The sequence below is a fragment of the Phyllobates terribilis genome, unplaced genomic scaffold (assembly GCF_046119375.1).
Source record: "Phyllobates terribilis strain yellow unplaced genomic scaffold, ASM4611937v1 Scaffold_1__5_contigs__length_1240528914, whole genome shotgun sequence".
Taxonomy (NCBI): domain Eukaryota; kingdom Metazoa; phylum Chordata; class Amphibia; order Anura; family Dendrobatidae; genus Phyllobates; species Phyllobates terribilis.
Window position 1 is genome coordinate 894,744,855 of NW_027362761.1, and position 24,892 is coordinate 894,769,746.

At 42.8% G+C, this 24,892-nt stretch overlaps 1 protein-coding gene across 5 annotated transcripts in view; it reads left to right on the forward strand.

Annotated features, from left to right (window-relative positions):
• EGF (epidermal growth factor) overlaps positions 1-24,892 on the forward strand; it is a 269,170-nt gene that overhangs the window by 97,008 nt on the left and 147,270 nt on the right. For 4 of the 5 annotated variants that reach the window (XM_073640773.1, XM_073640784.1, XM_073640793.1 and 1 more), the window contains 3 exons: positions 6,608-6,789; positions 7,520-7,750; positions 18,352-18,551. In XM_073640773.1, the coding sequence (XP_073496874.1) occupies positions 6,608-6,789; positions 7,520-7,750; positions 18,352-18,551 (613 nt within the window). The remainder of the gene's footprint in view (positions 1-6,607; positions 6,790-7,519; positions 7,751-18,351; positions 18,552-24,892) is intronic. The other variant, XM_073640812.1, reaches the window with a different exon arrangement.

Sequence of the window (24,892 nt, forward strand, 5' to 3'; positions counted from 1 at the left end):
CTGTGCATTGGCCCCCACAGAGTCCATAGAGGAGGGCGCCGCCTCCTGGTGGTAGGTGAGAGCAGGGCGCCGGGGGTTTATAGCGCCACTTGTTGCGGGTTCACGGAGCACCCTTATGGCCCTGTCCTTAAATTGGGCAAAGGTCAGATCAGGGTTCTGAAAGAACATGCGGCGCAGCTGGGTCCTGTGGGCACTAGACAGCAGACCTTCTATAAACTGTTCTGTTAGTAGTTTATCCGTATCCTGCACGCTGCCAGGGTCAGCTTGTTGGATGGCCCTCAAGGCTTCCTGCTAATTTAGGGCATAGTCTCTGATGCTGTCCTGTGTCCGCTGCTTACATCCATAGAACCTCATTTTAATTTCAGCGGAGGTACGTGTGTCATAGGTACCCTGCAGCCGGGCCAGAATACCCTTCACAGTTCTTTTCTCCTCAGCGGGCCATGACTTTACCTCCCGCTGGGCTGCGCCAGTTAACTGCCCTGTCAGTATGCTAACCTTCTGTTCCTCTGTCAGGGGGTAAACTTGGAATAAACTGTACAGCCTTTCCTTAAAGTCAGTTAGGGCATGGGGCTCCCCTGAATACTTAGGCAGCCAGGCCGCTCCAGAGATGTAAGGCAGGGAAAATGGCATCACCGCTGCTGCAGCTGTGCTGGTGGTAGTGGGCGCCTCCGTGTCCGACATCTTCCTCCCCCCTAGTTAAGCGTGGCCTACCTTCCGACGATCCTCTTCTGTAGGCCGCGGCTCCGCTGGTGCTACTCTGGACGAGGACCTTGCGTCGCGTCCTGGTGACGTCAGCGTCGCTCTCTCTCCCTTCCAGGACCTTGCGCAGCGTCGGTGCATGGGGCGGAGCTTCGGGTCTCGCGCGGTTTGGACGTCCACGCCCCTCTTCTTCCCGCGCGGCGTCCTGAAGATGGCGTTCGATGGCGGGAAAACGGCTGAAGATGGCGGGAACCGACAGAAGATGGCGGGAGACGGCTGAAAATGGCGGGAAACGGCTCCGGATGGCGGGAAACCTCTTCTTCAGGTATGTGTACAGTCTTTTTCAGGCACGCAATACCCGTTTGTGGCGGGTTGGTTACTATCCTGCCGACTACGCCAAAGCTGACTCGCCCCCTGGGCCGTGGGACACTAGGAGCCAGGCAATCGGGAAACGATGGCGGTAGTAGTGGCAACCCGGTTCCGTGGCTCAGGGTGGTCAGACCATTGGTAGTCTGCCATGCGCTGTTGGTAATGTCCGACTACGCCACCCGTGGATTGCGGTCAGTGCGAACCGCCGCTGCAAGGCAGACCGCTGGGGCTGATGGTGTATGCAGCTGGGGTAGTGTGACTCCCCACGGGAAGAGTGCGGCCCCAGAGCAGTATAGTAGAAGATGGGGGTGATGGTGTAGGGCGTCCCAGCGCCATTAGTGCTGGAGGAGCAAGGAGCACACAGACAACAGGTTGCAGTCCAGGGTCTTTACTAGAACAGGTGAACTGACCCACAAACAGGCCCGGCTAGGAGGGGGGGGCCTGGACGTCTGAGAGCAAACGGGAAATTGGCCCTGGTCAGGGTGAGGGTGTAGGCCTAACGTGCTCTCTGCGCTCCTTCTGGCTATTCCCTCTTTATAGGGTAACAGCCCACGTTCCCGAGCTCACCGTGTCTTCTCGCCCGTATGGCCTGCAACTTGGGTCCCTTTCTATTCCCGGCCTGGTACGGCTTTGCTGGTCCCTTCTGGTGTGGTGGAACCTCCAGGCTTCTTAGGCCAAGGAACATACAGTCCCCTGCAGACTGGTTATCTGCTGTAGGACGTGGAATCCTCACAGCCTCAGACGCCAAAGTCTGGTAAATTGGGTTCTTTGTCTGCCAGGACTGGCGCACTTCTCCTCTTGTCCCTGGCTTGTGGCTCTCCTACCGCCACATGTCCTCTTAGGGTGCAATACAACTGTCTCTCCCTGCTCTGGGACACCTCTCAATCCAGAGACAGGTCGTCCAGTTCTCCCTAACCCTGCCCCCAGTTCCAGCTTTTATAGGGGCAGCCTGCTCCCCCTACTGGCCTGAGACAGGAGGCATTGCATGCTAATGTTCCCCTGACCAGAGAACCTCGCCCTTGCTCTCAGACACAGCTTTATTATATTTGTGGCATCCAGACCAGGGTGACACACATACTTACACAAACAGATATATATACATACACACATACATACAGTTGTGCTCAAAAGTTTACATACCCTGGCAGAATTTTTGCTTTCTTGGCCTTGTTTCAGAGAATATGAATGATAACAAAAAAACTTTTTCTCCACTCATGGTTATTGGTTGGGTGAAGCCAGTTATTGTCAAACTACTGTGTTTTCTCTTTTTAAATCTTAATGACAACCAAAAACATCCAAATAACCCTGATCAAAAGTTCACATACCCTGGTGATTTTGGCCTGATAACATGCACTGAATTTGACACAAATGGGTTTGATTGGCTACTAAAGGTAATATCCTCACCTGTGACCTGTTTGCTTTTGAGCACAACTGTACATACATACATCACATCAACATAATAATATAACAGGAAGAAAATAAGTCCATGGCACTCAAATGCAACCTTGTTGTGTCGATATATTAAGATTTAACTATAACATATGATTGGGACAAGACCAACAACTCCGCAACCCAAAAATTGCTTACTTAATATGAGCACCTCTTATACCCTACACTTGTTACCCGAGTCAGAGCATGGGAAGTCACCAAACAATATGAAAGAATGGGATAGAAGTGACAGAGAAAGTTAGAAAGAAGAAGACAACACTAGGAAGAAAGAAGGGAAATTCGGAGAGTGTATTCTTCCGTTCCCCAACTCCATAGGAGAGAACACCTCTTTGGTCTATCAGTTCAGTATGGAGAGTAATCTCATATCCTTCAGGGATTGGATCCATGGTAGCCAGGTTTTCCCAAATAAGGTAACCTTTTCTAGGATAGAGAGAGCTTCTTGTTAACTATCATCCATGAGACTTTCAATTTTACTGGATCAATGTTAATTGAATAAGTCTTCCAGGCTCCAGCAATAGTAATTCTGGCAGCCGGGCTACATATTGTACATAAGATTAGCTTTTGAGAGTGTTTTGGGAAATCAGGTATAGGTTTATTCAGTAACACCTGCCAGGGAGATCATGTAAGGGAGACTTGGGTGACTATCTATATACAGTCCTGCTCATCATTATGGGCACCCATGACAAGTACATACAGTAATGTGGATTATCTCCTGAAAAAAAATGAATCAAGTGAAACAGTTCTTTTGTATAGAGCACTCGTGCTAAATACAAAAGAGCAAATGATAAACAATAATTTAAAACAAAAAACAATTAGAGGGAAAAATAGAAAATCCTAAATCTTGCTGTGTCACTGGTATTGGCACCTTTTACATTAATTTACTTTCGAAACACATTTTGACTTGCCTAAGGTAAATCACAAAAGAGATTCACCTGTGATTAATTGTCGGCCCATGTGATATGAATTAGCTAATGAATGATGACTTCAGTGTTTTAAAAAGCCACATGGTAGACCCTATTCCTTTGTCACAATGGTGAAGAAAAAGGAGCTGTCTGAGGACATCACAACTGCTATTATTAGCAAAAACACAATACTTCCAAAGGGTATAAGGTCATCTCCAAAGATGTTGGCATCCCAGTTTCAATAGTGTGCAATGTTATTAAGAAGTTTGCCAAGCATGGATCTGTCAAGAACCTCCCTAGATGTGGGGTTAAGAGGAAAATTGACAAGAGATGTCTTCGAAGGTTGGTGTGAATGGTAAAAAAAACACCACATCAAACATCCAAAGACCTGAAGGCCAATCTGGAACAGTCTGGGGTCATGGTCTCAACAAGTACCATATGTCGCACACTAAATCAAGCAGAGCTTTATGGTCGAAGGCCAAGAAAGAGACCATTGCATAAAAAGGAACTACTGATCTTTGCCAAAGAGTACCTTGACAAACCACAATCCTTCTGGAACAATGTTCTGTGGACAGATGAAACAAAAATAGAGCTTTTGGCAATGCAAAGCAACAGTTTTTTTTACAGACGGCACAATGAAACTTATAAGGAAAAGAACACCTTACCAACAGTTAAGCACGGTGGACTATCCATAATGCTGTCGGGTTGCTTAGCTGCGTTTAGTACTGGAGGCCTTTACCATATCACAGAAATCATGAAATCAGAGAATTATTAAGAGATTTTAGAGCAAATTTTCCTACCCAGTGTAAGAAAACTTGGTTTGAGTCGAAGATCGTGGGTTGTCCAGCAAGACAATGACTCAAAGCACATATCCAAAAGTACAAAGGAATGGTTGAAAAAGAAAAAAAGGACCGTTTTAAAATGGCTAGCAATGAGTCCTGACCTCAATCCCATTGAAAATCTTTGGGGTGAGCTGAAATCTGCCATTGGGAAAAATAATCCTGCAAACATTCAAGAGCTTGAGCAAACTGCAAAGGAAGAGTGGGAGAAAATTCCAGCTGAAAAGTGCAAGAAACTTATAGATGGCTACAAGAAATGATTGGAGGCTGTCAGCAATGCCAGAGGGTGTGCAACCAAGTATTAATTAGGGTTGTCTTTATTGCTGCACATGCTGTTTATTCTGTTTCTTCTTTGAAATTGCAACATGGAAGTTGAAAAACAATGTTTTATTGTTTTATTTCTTTAGACCACTAATTAAAAAATCCTGAGGATATAACTTTGGTACATTTCCATTTATTTCTAAAGATATTGTACAGTCTATGAAAAAAATGAAGGGGTGCCAATAATGGTGAGCAGCACTATAACGTAATAAAAGCAGATCCAAAAGTGTTGTACACTAGGGCAGGACCATCCGATATGTAATAGCAAACCCTCACTCCCATAACCCCTGAAACAAAGGGGGATGATCCAAGGAAGGTCCTTGACAGCCTCTGATGTGTCAAATACCATCTCATTAGGAGTTTGCACCCTGAATCCAATACCATCTCATTAGGAGTTTGCACCCTGAATCCACCAAAGATGTATTAATAGAATGTTTATCTGTGGCCATAATCTGCCAGCAAAATTATCTCTTGCACAGGGCAAAACTATCTGAACGATCTATTACAGGTGGCTCAGAGCGTATTGTTACCTCCAGCTCCACATGTCCTATGGATGTAAGCCCCAATACCTTGTTTGCAGCATTTTGTTCCCATTTTTTGCTCTATGCCCTGGTGTCTCATGTGGGATTAGTGCCCCAGCCCATTGTCTTTGATGTTCACAGGATAATTTACCTAACTTCTGCTGTGCAGTTAGTTGACTACATGAAGAATTGTGATCCTACACTGATGTCTGCAGGAGCATAGATTATGACATTATAGACTGTGAAGTCTATATGGGCAAATGAAGTGCAGAGGTTGGGGGGGGAGTTCAAAATTCCTTATTTCTCCTTGAACTGGAACTTTTTTTGTTGTTCTTTAGCTTGGTTCCACCTGGTAATGCAAGGCTTGCCTACTATTGTTTCAGTGATAAAACAACAAGACAACAACAAAAGTATTTACTTTTTATCAACATTTTTAAGTATTTATAGTTAAATCTTTAGTACTCTGCAGAATACTCAATCCTTGTGAGTGAATATGCCTCTAATAATACTGCCACTAATAATCATCATCTTTATTTATAACTCACCAACTTATTCCACATTACAGTTGGAAAAATAATAAATAAATTAAATGGCAAGTGGTGAACCCCACTTCCCCAAAAACAATGAGACGAAACAAGCTAGAGTTTACAATCTAAATCAGTGTTTCCCAAACTCCAGTCCTCACGGCCCCCAACAGATCATGTTTTAAGGATTTCTTTAGTATTTCATGGGTGAAAGAACCTGTGGCAATTTCTGATGCCTTGATTGAATTCCATCACCTGGGCAATACTAAGGAAATCCTGAAAGCATGATCTGTTGGGGGCCGTGAGGACTGGAGTTTGGGAACCACTGATCTAAATAAATAGGAGGAGTGATGCAAAAAGGTACTTGGTGCAAATTTAGTGAATGGGACAAGCTCATTGTGTTAACATAGAGATGATAAATAAATCAGCATAAACTATCAGCAGCCAAAAAATGAACCAATGCTGATACTTGTCATCTTTCTACCCTTTTCCCCTGGTTGGTTCCTTCCTTTTCTACTGTTGTGTTCTCTTTACCTTCCTGTTTCCAGTTTGCCTGTTCCCATAGTTCTTTACTTTCCATTCCTTTAATTTTCTTTTAGATGAAAATTGTTTTAGCCACTTAATTGCAGACTTTCCCACCATTGGGGTGACATCATCCCTGTGCCCACAGCAACGTCAGTTATTTAGTCTTGGTTAATTGCATTTCAGGATTACTTCTGCCCCATCAGACAAGGATGTTTTACCATACTGTGGTCTTGTTTAACTTTAATATATTAAAAAAAAAACACACAGTATAATGCTCACATCAATAATGCCATCAATTACCCAAAAGGTGCCACCCAGTACTCAGATACCAGTAACTGATGTCACGAAAAATAGTATTTATAACTACATATGAAAGTACATATAGAAAACCTTTCTTGTTGTTGAAGGTAAAATAGATGTTTTATTACTAATATTTCACTGATGTTTTTGTGTTTCAGAGAATGCGTGCCATAATACCAGGGGCAACACGATTCACGGTAGATTGGAAAAACAAGAATATTTTTTGGTCCAACCAGCACAAAGGAACAATAGAGTGGACTGACATGAGCGGAAAGAAAGCTAGAACCCTATTGAGAGGTTTAGTTCAACCCACCTTCATTTCTGTTGATCCAGTGGAGGGGTATATGCAACTTTAGAACTTAACTTTAATGATTTTGTATTAAATATTAAAGAGTATTCATATATTACTTTCAAATGACATTTTGGCTGTTTGTGTTAGTCACATAGAGTTTGGATGGAGAGGCAATGCCCTTTTAACTCCTACATAGCTTGGGTAGCTTATTGTTTGTGAGGGATAGTGATGAAACCTTTATCACCTATCTTGTTGTCAGGTTATAAATGTATAGGGTGGGAAAACACCTGTAGGCTGAAATTGAAACAATTTCAAAAGTAATATTACCATTATAAGTGGTATATAATTGTGTTGTGAAACGTGTTTTTCCTGATCTCTTTCATGTTTTCTTATATTAAGCCTACAATTTCAGTTATAGCATTAACTATTATTATTATAGATTACTATTTTTATCATCGGAAAAGGAACAAAAATAAATATTAAAATATGCTATATGTGTAAATTAATATATTGCCTAAATAAAATTTAATTTTCATAAAAAAATACAATTAACTTTAATTTTTATGAAACGTTCAAATTCCATTAACACATTTTGTTTTCTTTAGAAAACAAATGTAAAATGTGTTCATTAGTTAGATTTCTACTGCCAACTAGTGGCCATAATACATATTGCAACAAATGAGAAAAAGTTCCAAAACAGCAAAACTTTCTTACTGTTAGTTTACATTTAGATCTGATAGGTAAATACACCTCAGTATAATATGTTTCCGATTTGCAGGTTGCTCTTCTGGACATCTGGTAGTTTGTTGTCAGTGATTCAAAAATGTCATCTGAATACGACTGCCATAGTATCTATAACAGAAATGAGAGGGAATATTCAAGCTCTCGCATTGGACACAGCTGCTAAGAAAATATATTGGATCTTATCTAATCTGGAAGGTGGACAATCAAATATTGGAGCTTGCACTTACCAAGGGGATTTTGTAACAGTAATCAAGGAAATAGTCCAGTAAGTTATGAGCGTCAATATGCTGTGCGTACAATAAGTGTGTATTATCATCATGTAACTAATAGAGCATTTCACTTCTAGCAGTGGGGTCAGGGGAATCTCTAGACAAAACTGGGGGCTGGACTCTAAATGTCTTTATTCTTCCTACACCAATGTTGGCGAGCTAAGCCAATATACTCTTCCTATGGAATCAGCCAGTATTCTGATTTTAATCCTTGACCTGCTCTACAAATGCAGCAGGACAAATACTATATCAATGATCTAATATGAAAAAGAGTCTGTCACTGCCACTGGTAGCACTCCTCTATCTACAGTATCTATCTATCTTATCTATCTAAAGTTAGGTCCTGAAATGTTTAGACAGGGACACAAGTTTTGGCATTTTAGCAGTTTACCAAAACATATTCAACATACATTTATGTAATCAATAAATGCTTAAAGTGCAGATTCTCAGCTTTAATTTGAGGGTATTCATGTCTCAATTGGAAGATTAAGAATTAGGAATTAAAACTCTTTAATATGTAGTTGCCTCTTTTTCAAGGGACCAAAAGTAATTGGACAGTTATCTCAAAAACTCTTCAATGGACTGCACGGGCAATTCAGTCATTAATGCATCATCAATTAAGCTGGTAGAAGGTTTAGAGCTGATTTGCATTTGGAAGCTGTTGCTCTGAACCCACAACTTTCAGTCAAAAGGAGCTCTGTATAGAAGAGAAACAGACCATCATTAGGCTGAAAAAAGGAAGAAATCCAGGGAAATAGCAGAAATGTTAAGAGTGGCCAAATCAACAGTTTGGTACAATCTGCAAAAAAAAAATTGTACTGGTGAGCTTGGGAACTCAGAAAGGCCTGGATGTCTACGGAAGACAACAGTGGTAAATGATCGCAGAATCCTTTCCATTGTGAAGAAAATCCCTTAACAACATCCACTCAAGTGAAGAACACTTTCCAGAAAGTAGGTGTTTAAGTGTCGGTCTACCAAAAAGAGAAGACTTCAGAGCAAATAAAGAGAGTTCACCACAAGGTGCAAACCATTAATCAGCCTTAAAAATAGAAAGGACAGATTAGACTTTGCCAAAAACATCTAATGAAGCCAGCCCAGTTCTGGAAAAGCATTCTTTGGACAGATGAAACTACTACCAACCTGTACCGGAATGATGGGAAGAAGAAAGTATGGAGAAGGCTTGGAACAGCTCATGATCCAAAGGATACCACATCCTCTGTAAAACATGGTGGAGGCAGTATGATGGCATGATCACGCATGGCTTCCAATGGCACAGGGTCACTAGTATTTAATAATGATGTGACTGAAAACAGAAGCAGCCGGATGAATTCTGAAATGTACAGGGCGATACTTTCTGCTCAGATTCAACCAAATGCAGTAAGGTTGATTATACGTCGCTTCACAGTACAGATGGAAAATGACCCAAAACATACTGCAAAAGCAAGTGGAATATTCTGCAATTGTCAAGTCAATCACCCCTTGAGCATGCATTTCACATGCTTAAAGAAGGTAGTCCTGGGAGGCCAATAATTTCTGACATTGGGACATTAACGGAAAATATCTCAGGCTGGGTGGAGAACATTCTGAAACCCTTGGTGAGACGCACATCCATCTATATCCAGGACACCATGGATATTCTCTGCAAATTGTCAGCCCTGGGCCCACTTCCGCAGGACACAATACTAGCCACCATGGATGTAGAGTCTCTCTACTCCAACATTCCTCATGAGGATGGGATTGCAGCATGCAAACATTTCCTACAAAAAAACAATCTGGTCACAGAACCAACTCTGCAATTCATCAGGTTTGTGCTCCATCACAATTATTTCTCCTTTTGGAACAATTTATACGAACAATGTATGGGCAACGCCATGGGAAGCAAAATGTCCCCACAATATGCTAACCTATTTATGGCTAAACTAGAGGAGGGGTTTTTGTCATCTTGCTCTATTAAACCTCTAGCATACTTCCACTACATTGATGATCTGCTAATAATCTGGACAGGCTCAAAAGATGATCTGCTAACCTTCCACGATAACTTCAACAGGTTCTACCCAACCATCAAGCTCACCCTCAACTTCTCAAAATTCCAAATACATTTTTCTGGACACGACTATATACATCAAAGACAACACCATACAAACATCGATTTATCATAAGCCCACAGGACGTCCGGCATATTTTAGATGGAACAGCTTTCATCCAAGACACACAAAAAAAATCCATCATCTACAGTCAAGCTCTGAGGTACATTCGAATCTGTTCAGACAGCATGGACAAAAAACTGCAGCTACTATCACTGAGGAATACATTCCTACAGCAAGGATACCATCCACTGGTAATAGATGAACAGATCCACAGAGCTACAAGAGTCCCAAGAAGTAACCTCCTGAATTACAGACAAAGGGAGGACAACAACAGGGTACCTCTTGTGGTCACATACAACCCCCATATGAACATCTTGAGGAAAATTGGTGCTGATCTCCAACCCATATTCCACAGAGACCACAAACTGAAGGAAATATATCCAGAACTACCACTTCTCTCCTACAAACAGCCCCCTAACTTAAGGAATCTTCTTGTCAGAAGTGTCCTCTCATCGCCATCAGTGACGGACACATTTCCATGTAAAAACAAAAAATGCAAAACTTGTACCCACATATTACCATCAAATACAGTCCATATACCAAACACAAATCAGGACTACAAAATCATTGATGTCTTTTCATGTACTGTACTGTACATCCTCCAATGTGGTGTACATGATACAATGTACAAGGTGCCCAAAAGGAGTTTACGTTGGAGAAACTATGCAAAGGCTGCAAATGAGAATGAATTTACGCAGACACACAATTAAGAATGAACTGGACACGCCTGTGGGAAAACATTTCTCTAGTCAGGGACACTGTATGAAAGATTTAAAAGTTTTAGTACTGAAAGGTCACTTCAAAGACGACCGGTAGAAAAGAATCTGGGAATTCAAACTGATAAAGATGTGCAATTCACTGACAACAGGACTCAATCTAACACCTGGGTTTATGACTCACTACATGGAGTCAATGCACACCTCCAACAGATGGTCTTCAGATAATTAAGCATTCCCACAGACATCTCTTGGACTTATCATTAGGAGGCATCACCCCCTCCTCCTCATGAACAACTGTCATACTGTAATATCTCTTAAATGTTGTGCCCCTTGTCTTATGAATTAATTTGTAATATTGCCGGACAAAGGAGCCTCTGTGCTCTGAAAGCTTGCACATATACACTGCTCAAAAAAATAAAGGGAACACTTAAACAACAGAATATAACTCCAAGTAAATCAAACTTCTGTGAAATCAAACTGTCCACTTAGGAAGCAACACTGATTGACAATCAATTTCACATGCTGTTGTGCAAATGGAATAGACAATAGATGGAAATTATTGGCAATTATCAAGACACCCTCAATAAAGGAGTGGTTCTGCAGGTGGGGACCACAGACCACATCTCAGTACCAATGCTTTCTGGCTGATGTTTTGGTCACTTTTGAATGTTGGTTGTGCTTTCACACTCGTGGTAGCATGAGACGGACTCTACAACCCACAGAAGTTGCTCAGGTAGTGCAGCTCATCCAGGATGGCACATCAATGTGAGCTGTGGCAAGAAGGTTTGCTGTGTCTGTCAGCGTAGTGTCCAGAGGCTGGATACGCTACCAGGAGACAGGCCAGTACACCAGGAGACGTGGAGGGGGCTGTAGGAGGGCAACAACCCAGCAGCCACAAATGTGCATGTGTCTGCACAAACGGTTAGAAACTGACTCCATGAGGGTGGTATGAGGGCCCAATGTCCACTGATGGGGGTTGTGCTCACAGCCCAACACCAGGATTGGCAAAGTCGCCACTGGCGCCCTGTGCTCTTCACAGATGAAAGCAGGTTCACACTGAGCACATGTGACAGAAGTGACAGAGTCTGGAGACGCCATGGAGAGCAATCTGCTGCCTGCAACATCCTTCAGCATGACCAGTTTGGCAGTGGGTCAGTAATGGTGTGGGGTGGCATTTCTTTGGAGGGCCGCACAGCCCTCCATGTGCTCGCCAGAGGTAGCCTGACTGCCATTAGGTACTGAGATGAGATCCTCAGACCCTTTGTGAGACCATATGCTGGTGCGGTTGGCCCTGGGTTCCTCCTAATGCAGGACAATGCCAAACATCATGTGGCTGGAGTGTGTCAGCAGTTCCTGCAAGATGAAGGCATTGAAGCTATGGACTGGCCCGCCCGTTCCCCAGACCTGAATCCGATTGAGCACATCTGGGACATTATGTCTCGCTCCATCCACCAATGTCACATTGCACCACAGACTGTTCAGGAGTTGGTGGATGCTTTAGTCCAGGTCTGGGAGGAGATCCCACAGGGGACCATCCGCAACCTCATCAGGAGCATGCCCAGGCGTTGTAGGGAGATCACACAAGCACGTGGAGGCCACACACAATACTGAGTCTCATTTTGACTTGTTTTAAGGACATTACATCAAAGTTGGATCAGCCTGTAGTGTGTTTTTCCACTTTAATTTTGGGGGTGACTCCAAATCCAGGCCTCCATTGGTTAATAAATTTGATTTCCATTGATGATTTTTGTGTGATTTTGTTGTCAGCACCTTCAACTTTGTACAGAACAAAGTATTCAATGAGAATATTTCATTCATTCAGATCTTGGATGTGTTATTTGAGTGTTCCCTTTATTTTTTTGAGCAGTGTATTTTTTTTCTGGTTAGCCAATACAGGTATCACTCCAAGAATACTTTTGTCATTTTTGGGCATAAAAGTATTTACATCGAACATGCTGTGACAAAATTTAAAGCAGAACGACACACAAACAAGCAACAACTGAAGTCAGTTGCAGTAAAGGCCTGGCAAAACATCACAAAAGAGGAAACCCAGCAATTGGTGACATCCATGGCTTCCAAACTTCAGGCAGTCATTGCCTGCAAAGGATCCTCTAGAAAGTATAAAAAAAAAACATTTTATTTATGATAAAGTTAATTTGTGTAATTACTTTTGAGAAAAATGGTTGCAATTCCTAAACATTTCACAGGATATTTTTGTTCAACTTCTTTAATTAAACCTGAAAGTCTAGATTTCAATTTAATCTCAGTTGTATCATTTTAAATAAGAGATAGTATCAAGCAGAGCTCAACTCATGAAGATTCTGTCACTGTCCAAATATTTATGGACATAACTGTATCTATCTATCCTTCTATTAATTTAATTTTTATTAATTACAGTCTTCTACACTCTAATCTCCACTGCTGTAGTTGTACTGTCTGGAGTATTTATCTAATATTTTAGGGCTTTCTCTTCCTATCTCTGTTAGGCTGTGTGCCCACTATGTGTTTTTTAAGCGTTTCCGCAGCGGCAATTCCGCTGCAGAAACGCTTAAAAGACACTTGGTAGAAGGTCTGCAATGTTCCCCAATGATAATCCGCATGTGCTGTGCACATGCTGCGAAAGTTTCCGCCGCGGATTATCATTGCGGAAAAATCCGCAGCACTACCAATTATTTTGCGCAATCAAGGCGTTTTCGCCGCCATTGACTTGCATTGGACCGCATAACATCCGCATCACTGCATCTGCAGATGCGGATACCATGCGTTTCAATGTGCGGATGGTACCCGGGTTTGGAGAAGAGGAGACTCTCCTCCGGACCCGGGTACCATAGTACCTGTAAAAAAAATAAAATAAAAAATATACATTATACTCAGCTTCTGATGGCCCCCGGTGTCCTTAGCGATGCGTCCTGGCTTGCCGACAGCTCGTGATGGTCTAAAAAGGACCTGCCATGACGTCATTTAGTCATGTGACGGGTCCAGCGACCGCTGACGTCGGCGGTCGCTTGACCCGTCACATGACTAAACGACTTCATGGCAGGTCCTTTTAGTCAACCGCGAGCTGCCGGCAAGCCAAGACGCATCGGATAAGGACACTGGGGGCCATCAGAAGGTAAGTATATTATTTATTTTTTATTTTTTACCATTCTTTTACGGTCACACTATATAAATCCATGCCGGTTGCATGGATTTATATAGTGTGACCAAGTTGTCAAGCACTTTCCAAGTGATGCTAAAATCGCTTGGAAAGCGCTTGACGACCCGCATGCGGAAATGCATGTGAAGAACCCTTCATTTCCGCATGTCCCTGGCAGGAAAAACGCATGTAAAATCTGCATGCATTTTTTCTGCCAGGGAGATGCAGAAACGCTCAGGAAAAATCCGGAGCATTTCTGCATCGTGGGCACATAGAAAAACCAAAGACAAGAAAAATACCCAAATGATTAAAAGTAAATGTAAAAATCGCACAGTGCAAAAATAATAATAAATAATAAAGGGTATTTAGTTAACATAATTTTGATCAAAATAATGTAAAAGCTGTCCCGCCACGTCACGACATCCCTTGTGGGACAGTCCTAACTCTAATATTAAAAACCTTACCATTTGTCAAGTGACATACAGTACAGACCAAAAGTTTGGACACACCTTCTCATTTAAAGATTTTTCTGTATTTTCATGACTATGAAAATTGTACATTCACACTGAAGGCATCAAAACTATGAATTAACACATGTGGAATCATATACTTAACAAAAAGTGTGAAACAACTGAAAATATGTCTTATATTCTAGGTTCTTCAAAGTAGCCACCTTTTGCTTTGATGACTGCTTTGCACACTCTTGACATTCTCTTGATGAGCTTCAAGAGGTAGTCACCGGAAATGGTTTTCACTTCACAGGTGTGCCCTGTCAGGTTTAATAAGTGGGATTTCTTGCCTTATAAATGGGGTTGGGACCATCAGTTGTGTTGTGCAGAACTCTGGTGGATACACAGCTGATAGTCCTACTGAATAGACTGTTAGAATTTGTACTATGGCAAGAAAAAAGCAGCTAAGTAAAGAAAAATGAGTGGCCATCATTACTTTAAGAAATGAAGGTCAGTCAGTCTGAAAAATTGGGCAAACTTTGAAAGTGTTCCCAAGAGCAGTTGCAAAAACCATCAAGCGCTACAAAGAAACTGGCTCACACGAGGACTGCCCCAGGAAAGGAAGACCAAGAGTCACCTCTGCTTCTGAGGATAAGTTTATCCAAGTCACCAGCCTCAGAAATCGCAGGTTAACAGCAGCTCAGATTAGAGACCAGGTCAATGCCACACAGAGTTCTAGCAGCAGACACATCTCTACAACAACTGTTAAGAGGAGACTTTGTGCAGCAGGCCTTCATGGTAAAATAGCTGCTAGGAAACCACTGCTAAGGACAGGCAACAAGCAGAAGAGACTTGTTTGGGCTAAAGAACACAAGGAATGGACATTAGACCAGTGGAAATCTGTGCTTTGGTCTGATGAGTCCAAATTTGAGATCTTTGGTTCCATCCACTGTGTCTTTGTGCGACGCAGAAAAGGTGAATGGATGGACTCTACATGCCTGGTTCCCACCGCGAAGCATGGAGGAGGAGGTGTGATGGTGTGGGGGTGCTTTGCTTGTGACACTGTTGGGGATTTATTCAAAATTGAAGGCATACTGAACCAGCATGGCTACCACAGCATCTTGCAGAGACATGCTATTCCATCCGGTTTGCATTTAGTTGGACCATCAATTATTTTTCAACAGGACAATGACCCCAAACACACCTCCAGGCTGTGTAAGGGCTATTTGACCAAGAAGGAGAGTGATGGGGTGCTGCGCCAGATGACCTGGCCTCCACAGTCACCAGACCTGAACCCAATCGAGATGGTTTGGGGTGAGCTGGACCGCAGAGTGAAGGCAAAAGGGCCAACAAGTGCTAAGCATCTCTGGTCACTCCTTCAAGATTGTTGGAAGACCATTTCCGGTGACTACCTCTTGAAGCTCATCAAGAGAATGCCAAGAGTGTGCAAAGCAGTCATCAAAGCAAAAGGTGGCTACTTTGAAGAATCTAGAATATAAGACACATTTTCAGTTGTTTCACATTTTTTTGTTAAGTATATAATTCCACATGTGTTAATTCATAGTTTGATGCCTTCAGTGTGAATGTACAATTTTCATATTCAAGAAAATACAGAAAAATCTTGAAATGAGAATGTGTGTCCAAACTTTTGGTCTGTACTGTACATATGGACAAGGACAGAGAGACTGGATCCCTAGTGCAAGCATAAAACCGAGGCAGGATCAGCGTCCTAGCCCAGACAAAGGGCGGCCACACCCTTTTATATGCACTCAAGCATACTAACTGCAAAGAAAAAACCTGAAGGTGTGAACTGGAACATAAATTGATGTGCATGCAAAATGTAACTGCATGTTCACACAAGGCCATTAGACAAAGAGAAACCAAAGATAAGAAAAATACCCAAATGATTAAAAGTAAATGTAAAAATCGCACAGTGCAAAAATAATAATAAATAATAAAGGGTATTTAGTTAACATAATTTTGATCAAAATAATGTAAAAGCTGTCCCGCCACGTCACGGCATCCCTTGTGGGACAGTCCTAACTCTAATATTAAAAACCTTACCATTTGTCAAGTGACATACATATGGACAAGGACAGAGAGACTGGATCCCTAGTGCAAGCATAAAACCGAGGCAGGATCAGCGTCCCAGCCCAGACAAAGGGCGGCCACACCCTTTTATATGCACTCAAGCATACTAACTGCAAAGAAAAAACCTGAAGGTGTGAACTGGAACATAAATTGATGTGCATGCAAAATGTAACTGCATGTTCACACAAGGCCATTAGACAAAGAGAAACCAAAGACAAGAAAAATACCCAAATGATTAAAAGTAAATGTAAAAATCGCACAGTGCAAAAATAATAATAAATAATAAAGGGTATTTAGTTAACATAATTTTGATCAAAATAATGTAAAAGCTGTCCCGCCACGTCACGGCATCCCTTGTGGGACAGTCCTAACTCTAATATTAAAAACCTTACCATTTGTCAAGTGACATACATATGGACAAGGACAGAGAGACTGGATCCCTAGTGCAAGCATAAAACCGAGGCAGGATCAGCGTCCCAGCCCAGACAAAGGGCGGCCACACCCTTTTATATGCACTCAAGCATACTAACTGCAAAGAAAAAACCTGAAGGTGTGAACTGGAACATAAATTGATGTACATGCAAAATGTAACTGCATGTTCACACAAGGCCATTAGACAAAGAGAAACCAAAGACAAGAAAAATACCCAAATGATTAAAAGTAAATGTAAAAATCGCACAGTGCAAAAATAATAATAAATAATAAAGGGTATTTAGTTAACATAATTTTGATCAAAATAATGTAAAAGCTGTCCCGCCACGTCACGGCATCCCTTGTGGGACAGTCCTAACTCTAATATTAAAAACCTTACCATTTGTCAAGTGACATACATATGGACAAGGACAGAGAGACTGGATCCCTAGTGCAAGCATAAAACCGAGGCAGGATCAGCGTCCCAGCCCAGACAAAGGGCGGCCACACCCTTTTATATGCACTCAAGCATACTAACTGCAAAGAAAAAACCTGAAGGTGTGAACTGGAACATAAATTGATGTGCATGCAAAATGTAACTGCATGTTCACACAAGGCCATTAGACAAAGAGAAACCAAAGACAAGAAAAATACCCAAATGATTAAAAGTAAATGTAAAAATCGCACAGTGCAAAAATAATAATAAATAATAAAGGGTATTTAGTTAACATAATTTTGATCAAAATAATGTAAAAGCTGTCCCGCCACGTCACGGCATCCCTTGTGGGACAGTCCTAACTCTAATATTAAAAACCTTACCATTTGTCAAGTGACATAAATATGGACAAGGACAGAGAGACTGGGCACATAGCCTAAAGGGCCACTCTAAAATGTGCAGTTTTATCACAGAGCACAATGCCGCAGATGTCGCAAGTCTTGAGTAATCGTGCAATTGGCATGCTGACTGCAGGAATGTCTAGCCTTACTGAGCTGTGAGCACATGTCCTCTCACTATCCTAAATCATCCTTAATGGACTGCTGCATTTCTTGCCTTAGCTTTTATGCAAGATTAGATAGTCCCTCCTGATTAGCAAGGCTATACCAAGGCATTATGTGGCCAATGCACTCTTTTGAAACATGCGGTGTAAAAATATTTTTGGTGATTAGCGCAAATCAAATCACAAATTATTCTAATTCCTCAGGACTTGCAAATTTTAAAATATTCTACTCAAATTGATCTCTGTTTGTGACAAATGGTGAATTGAAAACAATACATATTGTCACTATGAGGAATCACTGGCTAGACAAGCGATTCATTCTTTGATGAACTCCTCAAGTCTTCATACTTTTCTTGCACAGGATACCTCTGTTGTTTTTGTCAGACCTAAGTTTGCTGGTTGATAAGAGTAACTTGATTCTGGATAACCACTTTATTGTCTGCTCCCAATGCAAATTATGAAGATTTAAAGAGGACCTGACATTAGGTCAAAAGTGGACAATTTTTGCTCCTAATAACGTTTATAATACTGTTATAATATATCATAATAAAATAAGCACAACGGCTGGACACTTTTGACCTCGCAAAAGGTCACCTTTAATTTTGGAATGATGTATGCAATAATTATTTATCTTTTTACTTTATAGTTCTTCGAGACAAAGCAGTTGGGGGCTTTCACTTTTCTCAGAACAGATCTACTATACAGAGAAAAAATCTTCGTCAATCCGAACTCTTAATAAATACACAGGAAAAGAAAGTGTAATAATCACTTTAAAGCCGTCCATGGCAGACATCACAGATATAAAAATAGTCCCTCAGCTGACATCAAGCTATCCTTCCAGGTCCGGTAAGTTAAAATAGGTTATTTACTATCCTGACTCAGTTACTGGTTTTGCTATAAGTGCCTAAAGATAATGCACTTAAAGAGCCCTATATACTGTACCTTTTCTGCCAATATTCATGTTGTTTTGTACCGTTCTGCTTCACTTCCTTTACCCTCGCATCAACTCTGCTGTCACAGCCATCACTTCCATTTCAGAATCCTTTGCTCCCTTCTCACTACATTTCCCATCATCGCTTGTGCAGGGCTGCAAGCCAGCAGTGAGCACAGACCTGTAACTCCACCTACACCCTTTCCATTCCTCCCCTAGCTTCACTTACAGCCTCACAGCTTCAGCATATCATCATGTCGAGGACAATTTTGCAGGAAATCACTGATATAGTGCATAAAAAAGTAATACAAAGCACCAGAACACCAGCCCTGGCATTAAAGATTATTCCCTACTCCTTCTCACTGACTAATTATGTTCTACTGTAGCAGGATGGATGGATAGGGAGAGAAAGATGTATGAATATATGTATATAATAGAGGGAACAAAGCAGGGTCTGCATACAGTATATATTACAAAGATTATAAAGCAGGGTGTGTGTGCACTTATGCACTCTGTTGTATACATAGTCATATGATTGCCATGTCACGTTTTATTCCAGAGCCAAGAAACCAGTGAGAATCTGCCTTGAAATCACAGGAAGTCAGACAATTCTGAACCAGAGAACATGTGACCAAGTGGGAATCTCAGATTGCAGAAAGATTTGGGAAAGCAAAGTATTTACAATAGATCTTATCTATGCCAGTTATTTCACACGAAAGGGACTTATAAAGTAGTGGCCAACCCATTTAACCAGAGGTGTAACAATGGAAGGATGCCCGCCGATGTCAATTTCACCTGGATGTGTGTCCTGGATGTGATACAATGTGGTCCATTCCTACAAGAATGGGGACATTATAACAGAATGAGGGAGATTATGCCAAATGGGGACATTATACCCCAATGGTGGGCATTATACCGGGATTGGGACTTCGCTGTTCCAGGTAATTCGGGATGGTCCCAACCTCTAGTATTAAAACCTTACCATATGTCACATATGTCAAACCAAATCTGGCCTGCAGGGTGTGCATATTTGGCCTGCAACACCAGGCGGGTCTCCCGAGTATATTTGGCTCACGACACTGGGCCTCCTCCCCCTCCCTGCATCGCACTTTCAACTATATCGGCATCCTAGATGCCATGCCGATACAGTTGAAAGCAATGATGGAGGAGGGAGCATCAGCTGACACTCCCTCTCCCATCATTCCTTCTCTGCATCTGATGTCTCAGTGCAGCGGGCGTGATGACGTCATTACAACGCGTCCGCTGTACTGACATGTGCAGAGGATCTGAAGACACATGAAGAGACCAAAGCAATGGGGGAATGGGCAGAGGTGAGTATTTTTTTTTAATCTGTGGCCTATTATACTGTGTGAAGCACTATGTGGGGCCCATTATACTGTATGGAGCACTATGTGGGGCTCATTATACTTTATGGAGCACTATGTGGGGGCCATTATACAGTAAGGAGCACTATGGGGACCCTTTATACTGTATGGAGCACAATATAAGGCCAATATACTGCATGGAGCACTATGTGGGGCCATTATACTGTATGGAGGACTATGTGGACATTATACTGTATGGAGGTCTGTTTGGGAATTACAGTTGGAGAATCATACTGTGATGGGGTCAGCATTCTTAGTTGGGGGGATTGAGGGAGGGGAGTAGAGTAGGATCATCATACCATGCATGTGGAGAGTACTGTGGAGGAATTCACTGTGGAGGTGTCTTACTGTGTTTGGAGGCACTTTTGTTTGCCTCATACTTTATTATCTGTATTATTCAAGTTTTTTTATCTTTTGTTATTACATATTTAAATTAGGCCATTGGGCCATATGCTTTTTACTGCTCTTACATACCATATTATATTATTCCAATATTTTATTTTAAGATCTATTAATTAAAGTGTACTTTATTCGTGGGGCAACCCCTTTAAGTTTGTTTCCATATGAAACAGTTCATTGAGTTTCAGCTCCCTCCAAAGATTTTCTATTGGGTTCAGGTCTGGAGACTGGCTAAGCCACAGCAGGACCTGGAAAGGCTTCTTACGGAGCCACTCCTTAGTTTCCCTAGCTGTGTGTTTTGGGTCATTTTCATGCTGGAAGACCCAGCCACAACCCATCTTCAATGCTCTTACTGAGGGAAAGAGGTTGTTGCCAAAAATCTTGCGATACATGACCCCATCCATCCTCCCTTCAATACGTTGCAGTCGTCCTGTCCCCTTTGCAGAAAAGCACCTCCAAAGTATGATGTTTCTCCCACCATGCTTCATCGTTGGGATAGTATTCTTGGAGTTGTACTCATCTTTCTTCTTCCTCCAAACATGGTGAGTGGAGTTGATACCTAAAAGTTCTATTTTGGTCTCATCTGACCACATGACCTTCTCCCATGCCTCCTCTGGATCATCCGTATGGTCATTGGTGAACTTCAAACGAGCCTGGACATGTGCTGGCGTGATCAGGGGGACCTTGCGTGCCCTGCAGGATTTTAAACCTTGATGGCATAGTGTGTTACTAGTAGAGATGAGCGGTGTTCGACTAGAACTGTTCGCCAATCTCAAATTCGAGCTGTTTTGGGCGGTGTTCGAGTTGTTCGACGAACCCGAACGATTTGCAAAAAATTCGGCTGTTCGAGGTTATGTTCGATAACTGTTCGTGCACCAAAAGCGTGTCCTGCATGTCTGGCGCTATTTAGAGCACCAATCATGCAGGGATTGTCTGCCACTCACTGTAATGCCACAGCCATGGTGGTTGTGGCATTACAGTGATTGCCCAAATCGATGGGAACAGTGCCAACAGTGAAACATGAAAAGCCGGCAATTCAGCAGCGGCATACACCTGTACCTGACAATTTAGAACCGAAAGAATAGAGAATCACACATAGATTAGATAGATATAAACATGTCAGCCACATATATACGAAGTACAGTGAAAGTGCTGCTTACTGTACTTGTCATTTAGCGTAAAGGATTTATCAAAAAAAATAATAGTGTTTTCATGCACCGTCTCTTTAAAAAAGTCGGCCGGCAATTCAGCATCTGTACCCGACAATTTAGAACAGAAAGAATAGAGCTTCACACATAGATTAGATAGATAGAAACATGTCAGTCACATATATATGAAGTACAGTGATAGTGTTGGTTACTGTACTTGTCATTTAGTATTAAAATAAAGGATTTATTATTAAAAAAATTGGCGTGGGGTTCCCCTTAATTTTAGGCTCTAGCGGAGGTTAAGCAGACGGCTGGGGCAGATGTTTGAAGCCTGGGAAGGGGGTAATACCCACGGAGCTTCCCAGGCTACTAATATCAGCCCCCAGCTGAATACATAGCCTTTACTAGCTATTAAAATGGGGGACCCCCCCCAAAAAATGACGTGGGGTCCCCCCTAATTTAATAGCTAGCAAAGGCTAGGCAGACAGCTGGGGGCTGATATTAATAGCCCAGGAAGGGAGCCATGAATATTGGCCCCCTCCCAGGCTAGAAACACCAGCCGTCAGCCGCCCCAGAAATGGCGCATTCATAGGATGCGCCAATTCTGGCACTTAGCCTCGCTCTTCCACGCTGCCCTGGTGCGGTGGCAGGGGGTAATAGGGCTGGGGTTGATGTCAGCTTATAATGCCAGCTGACATCAAGCCCAGGTTAGTAATGGAGAGGCGTCTATAAGACACCCCCATTACTAACCCCATAGTCAAAGTTAAAAAAAACACAAACACCCAGAATAAAGTCCTTTAATTGAAATAAAGACACAATCCTTTATTGTTCTAAATTAAACCATACTTACCGTCACGCCCATTCCAGCTGAAGCCAACGATCTCCTGCAATAAAAGAAAAATAATAAAGCAACTTCATCCTTACCTTTCCATGGTTCCCACGACAGCTTCAGCTCTGCTACATCGAGATGACAGGCTGGACCGCAGCAGAACGCTGCCATCCAGCCTCTCATCCCGCAGACACTGAGAAGCGCAGGCTTGCTTGCGCTGCTCAGCGTCTCTCTGTGACGACATCCAGATGAGCCGAGTTCATGTCCAATGAACTCGGCTCACCTCATGCACGTCACTGACAGCGTGGGAAAATTCTCACGCTGAAGCGGTGAGTGCAGGAGAATTCTCCCACGCTGTCAGTGACGTGCATAAGGTGAGCTCATGTCCAATGAACTCAGCTCACCTCCTGCACGTCACTGACAGCGTGGGAGAATTCTCCTGCACTCAGCGCTTCAGCGTGAGAATTCTCCCACGCTGAAGCGCTGAGTGCAGGAGAATTTTCCCACGCTGTCAGTGACGTGCATAAGGTGAGCTCATGTCCAATGAACTCAGCTCACCTCCTGCACGTCACTGACAGCGTGGGAGAATTCTCCTGCACTCAGCGCTTCAGTGTGAGAATTCTCCCACGCTGAAGCGCTGAGTGCAGGAGAATTTTCCCACGCTGTCAGTGACGTGCATGAGGTGAGCCGAGTTCATTGGACATTAACTCGGCTCATCTGGATGCCCTCACAGAGAGACACTGTGGAGCGCAAGCAAGCCTGCGCTTCTCAGTGTCTGCGGGATGACAGGCTGGATGGCAGCGTTCTGCTGCGGTCCAGCCTGTCATCTCGATGTAGCAGAGCTGAAGCTGTCATGGGAACCATGGAAAGGTAAGGATGATGTTGCTTTATTATTTTTCTTTTATTTCAGGAGATCGTTGGCTTCAGCTGGAATGGGCGTGATGGTAAGTATGGTTTAATTTAGAACAATAAAGAATTGTGTGTTTATTTCAATTAAAGGACTTTTTTCTGGGTGTTGTGTTTTTTTTAAATACTTTACTAGAAATTCATGGTGGTCATGTCTAATATTGGCGTGACCCCATGAATTTCGGGCTTAGGGCAAGCTGATAATGCCAAGCTGGCCCTAACCCCTTTATTACCCAGTGAGCCACCGCATCAGGGCCCTGGATGAGTTGGGTACAGCGCCAGAAGATGGCGCTTCTATGAACGCGCCATTTTCCGGGGTGGCTGCGGACTGCAATTTGCAGCGGGGGTGGCCCAGAAAGCTTGGGCCTCCCTGCGCTGCGGATTCCAGCCCCCAGCTGCCTAGTTGTACCTGGCTGGACACAAGAACAGGGCGAAGCCCCACGTCAATTTTCTTTAAATTATTTCATGAAATAATTAAGAAAAAAAGGGCTTCCCTATATTGTTGTGTCCGGCCAGGTACAAATAGGCAGCTGGTGGATGGGGGCAGCCCGTTCCTGCCTGCTGTACCTGGCTGGACACAAATATAGTGCGAAGCCCCACGTCAATTTTTTTTAAATTATTTCATGAATTTCCTGAAATAATTTAAAAAAATTGAAGTGGGGCTTCGCACTATATTTGTGTCCAGCCAGGTACAGCAGGCAGGAACGGGCTGCCCCCATCCACCAGCTGCCTATTTGTACCTGGCCGGACACAACAATATAGGGAAGCCCTTTTTTTCTTAATTATTTCATGAATTTCATGAAATAATTAAAAAAAATTGAAGTGGGGCTTCGCACTATATTTGTGTCCAGCCAGGTACAGCAGGCAGGAACGGGCTGCCCCCAACCACCAGCTGCCTATTTGTACCTGGCCGGACACAACAATATAGGGAAGGCCTTTTTTTCTTAATTATTTCATGAATTTCATGAAATAATTAAAAAAAAAGTACGTGGGGCTTCGCCCTATTTTTGTGTCCAGCCAGGTACAACTAGGCAGCTGGGGGCTGGAATCCGCAGCGCAGGGAGGCCCAAGCTTTCTGGGCCCCCCCCCCGCTACAAATTGCAGTCCGCAGCCACCCCGGAAAATGGCGCGTTCATAGAAGCGCCATCTTCTGGCGCTGTACCCAACTCATCCAGGGCCCTGGTGCGGTGGCTCACTGGGTAATAAAGGGGTTAGGGCCAGCTTGGTATTATCAGCTGGCCCCAAGCCCAAAATTCATGGGGTCACGCCAGTATTAGACATGACCGCCATGAATTTCTAGTAAAGTATTTAAAAAAAACACAACACCCAGAATAAAGTCCTTTAATTGAAATAAAGACACAATTCTTTATTGTTCTAAATTAAACCATACTTACCATCACACCCATTCCAGCTGAAGCCAACGATCTCCTGCAATAAAAGAAAAATAATAAACCAACCTCATCCTTACCTTTCCATGGTTCCCACGACAGCTTCAGCTCTGCTACATCGAGATGACTGGCTGGACCGCAGCAGAACGCTGCCATCCAGTCTGTCATCCCGCAGACACTGAGAAGCGCAGGCATGCTTGC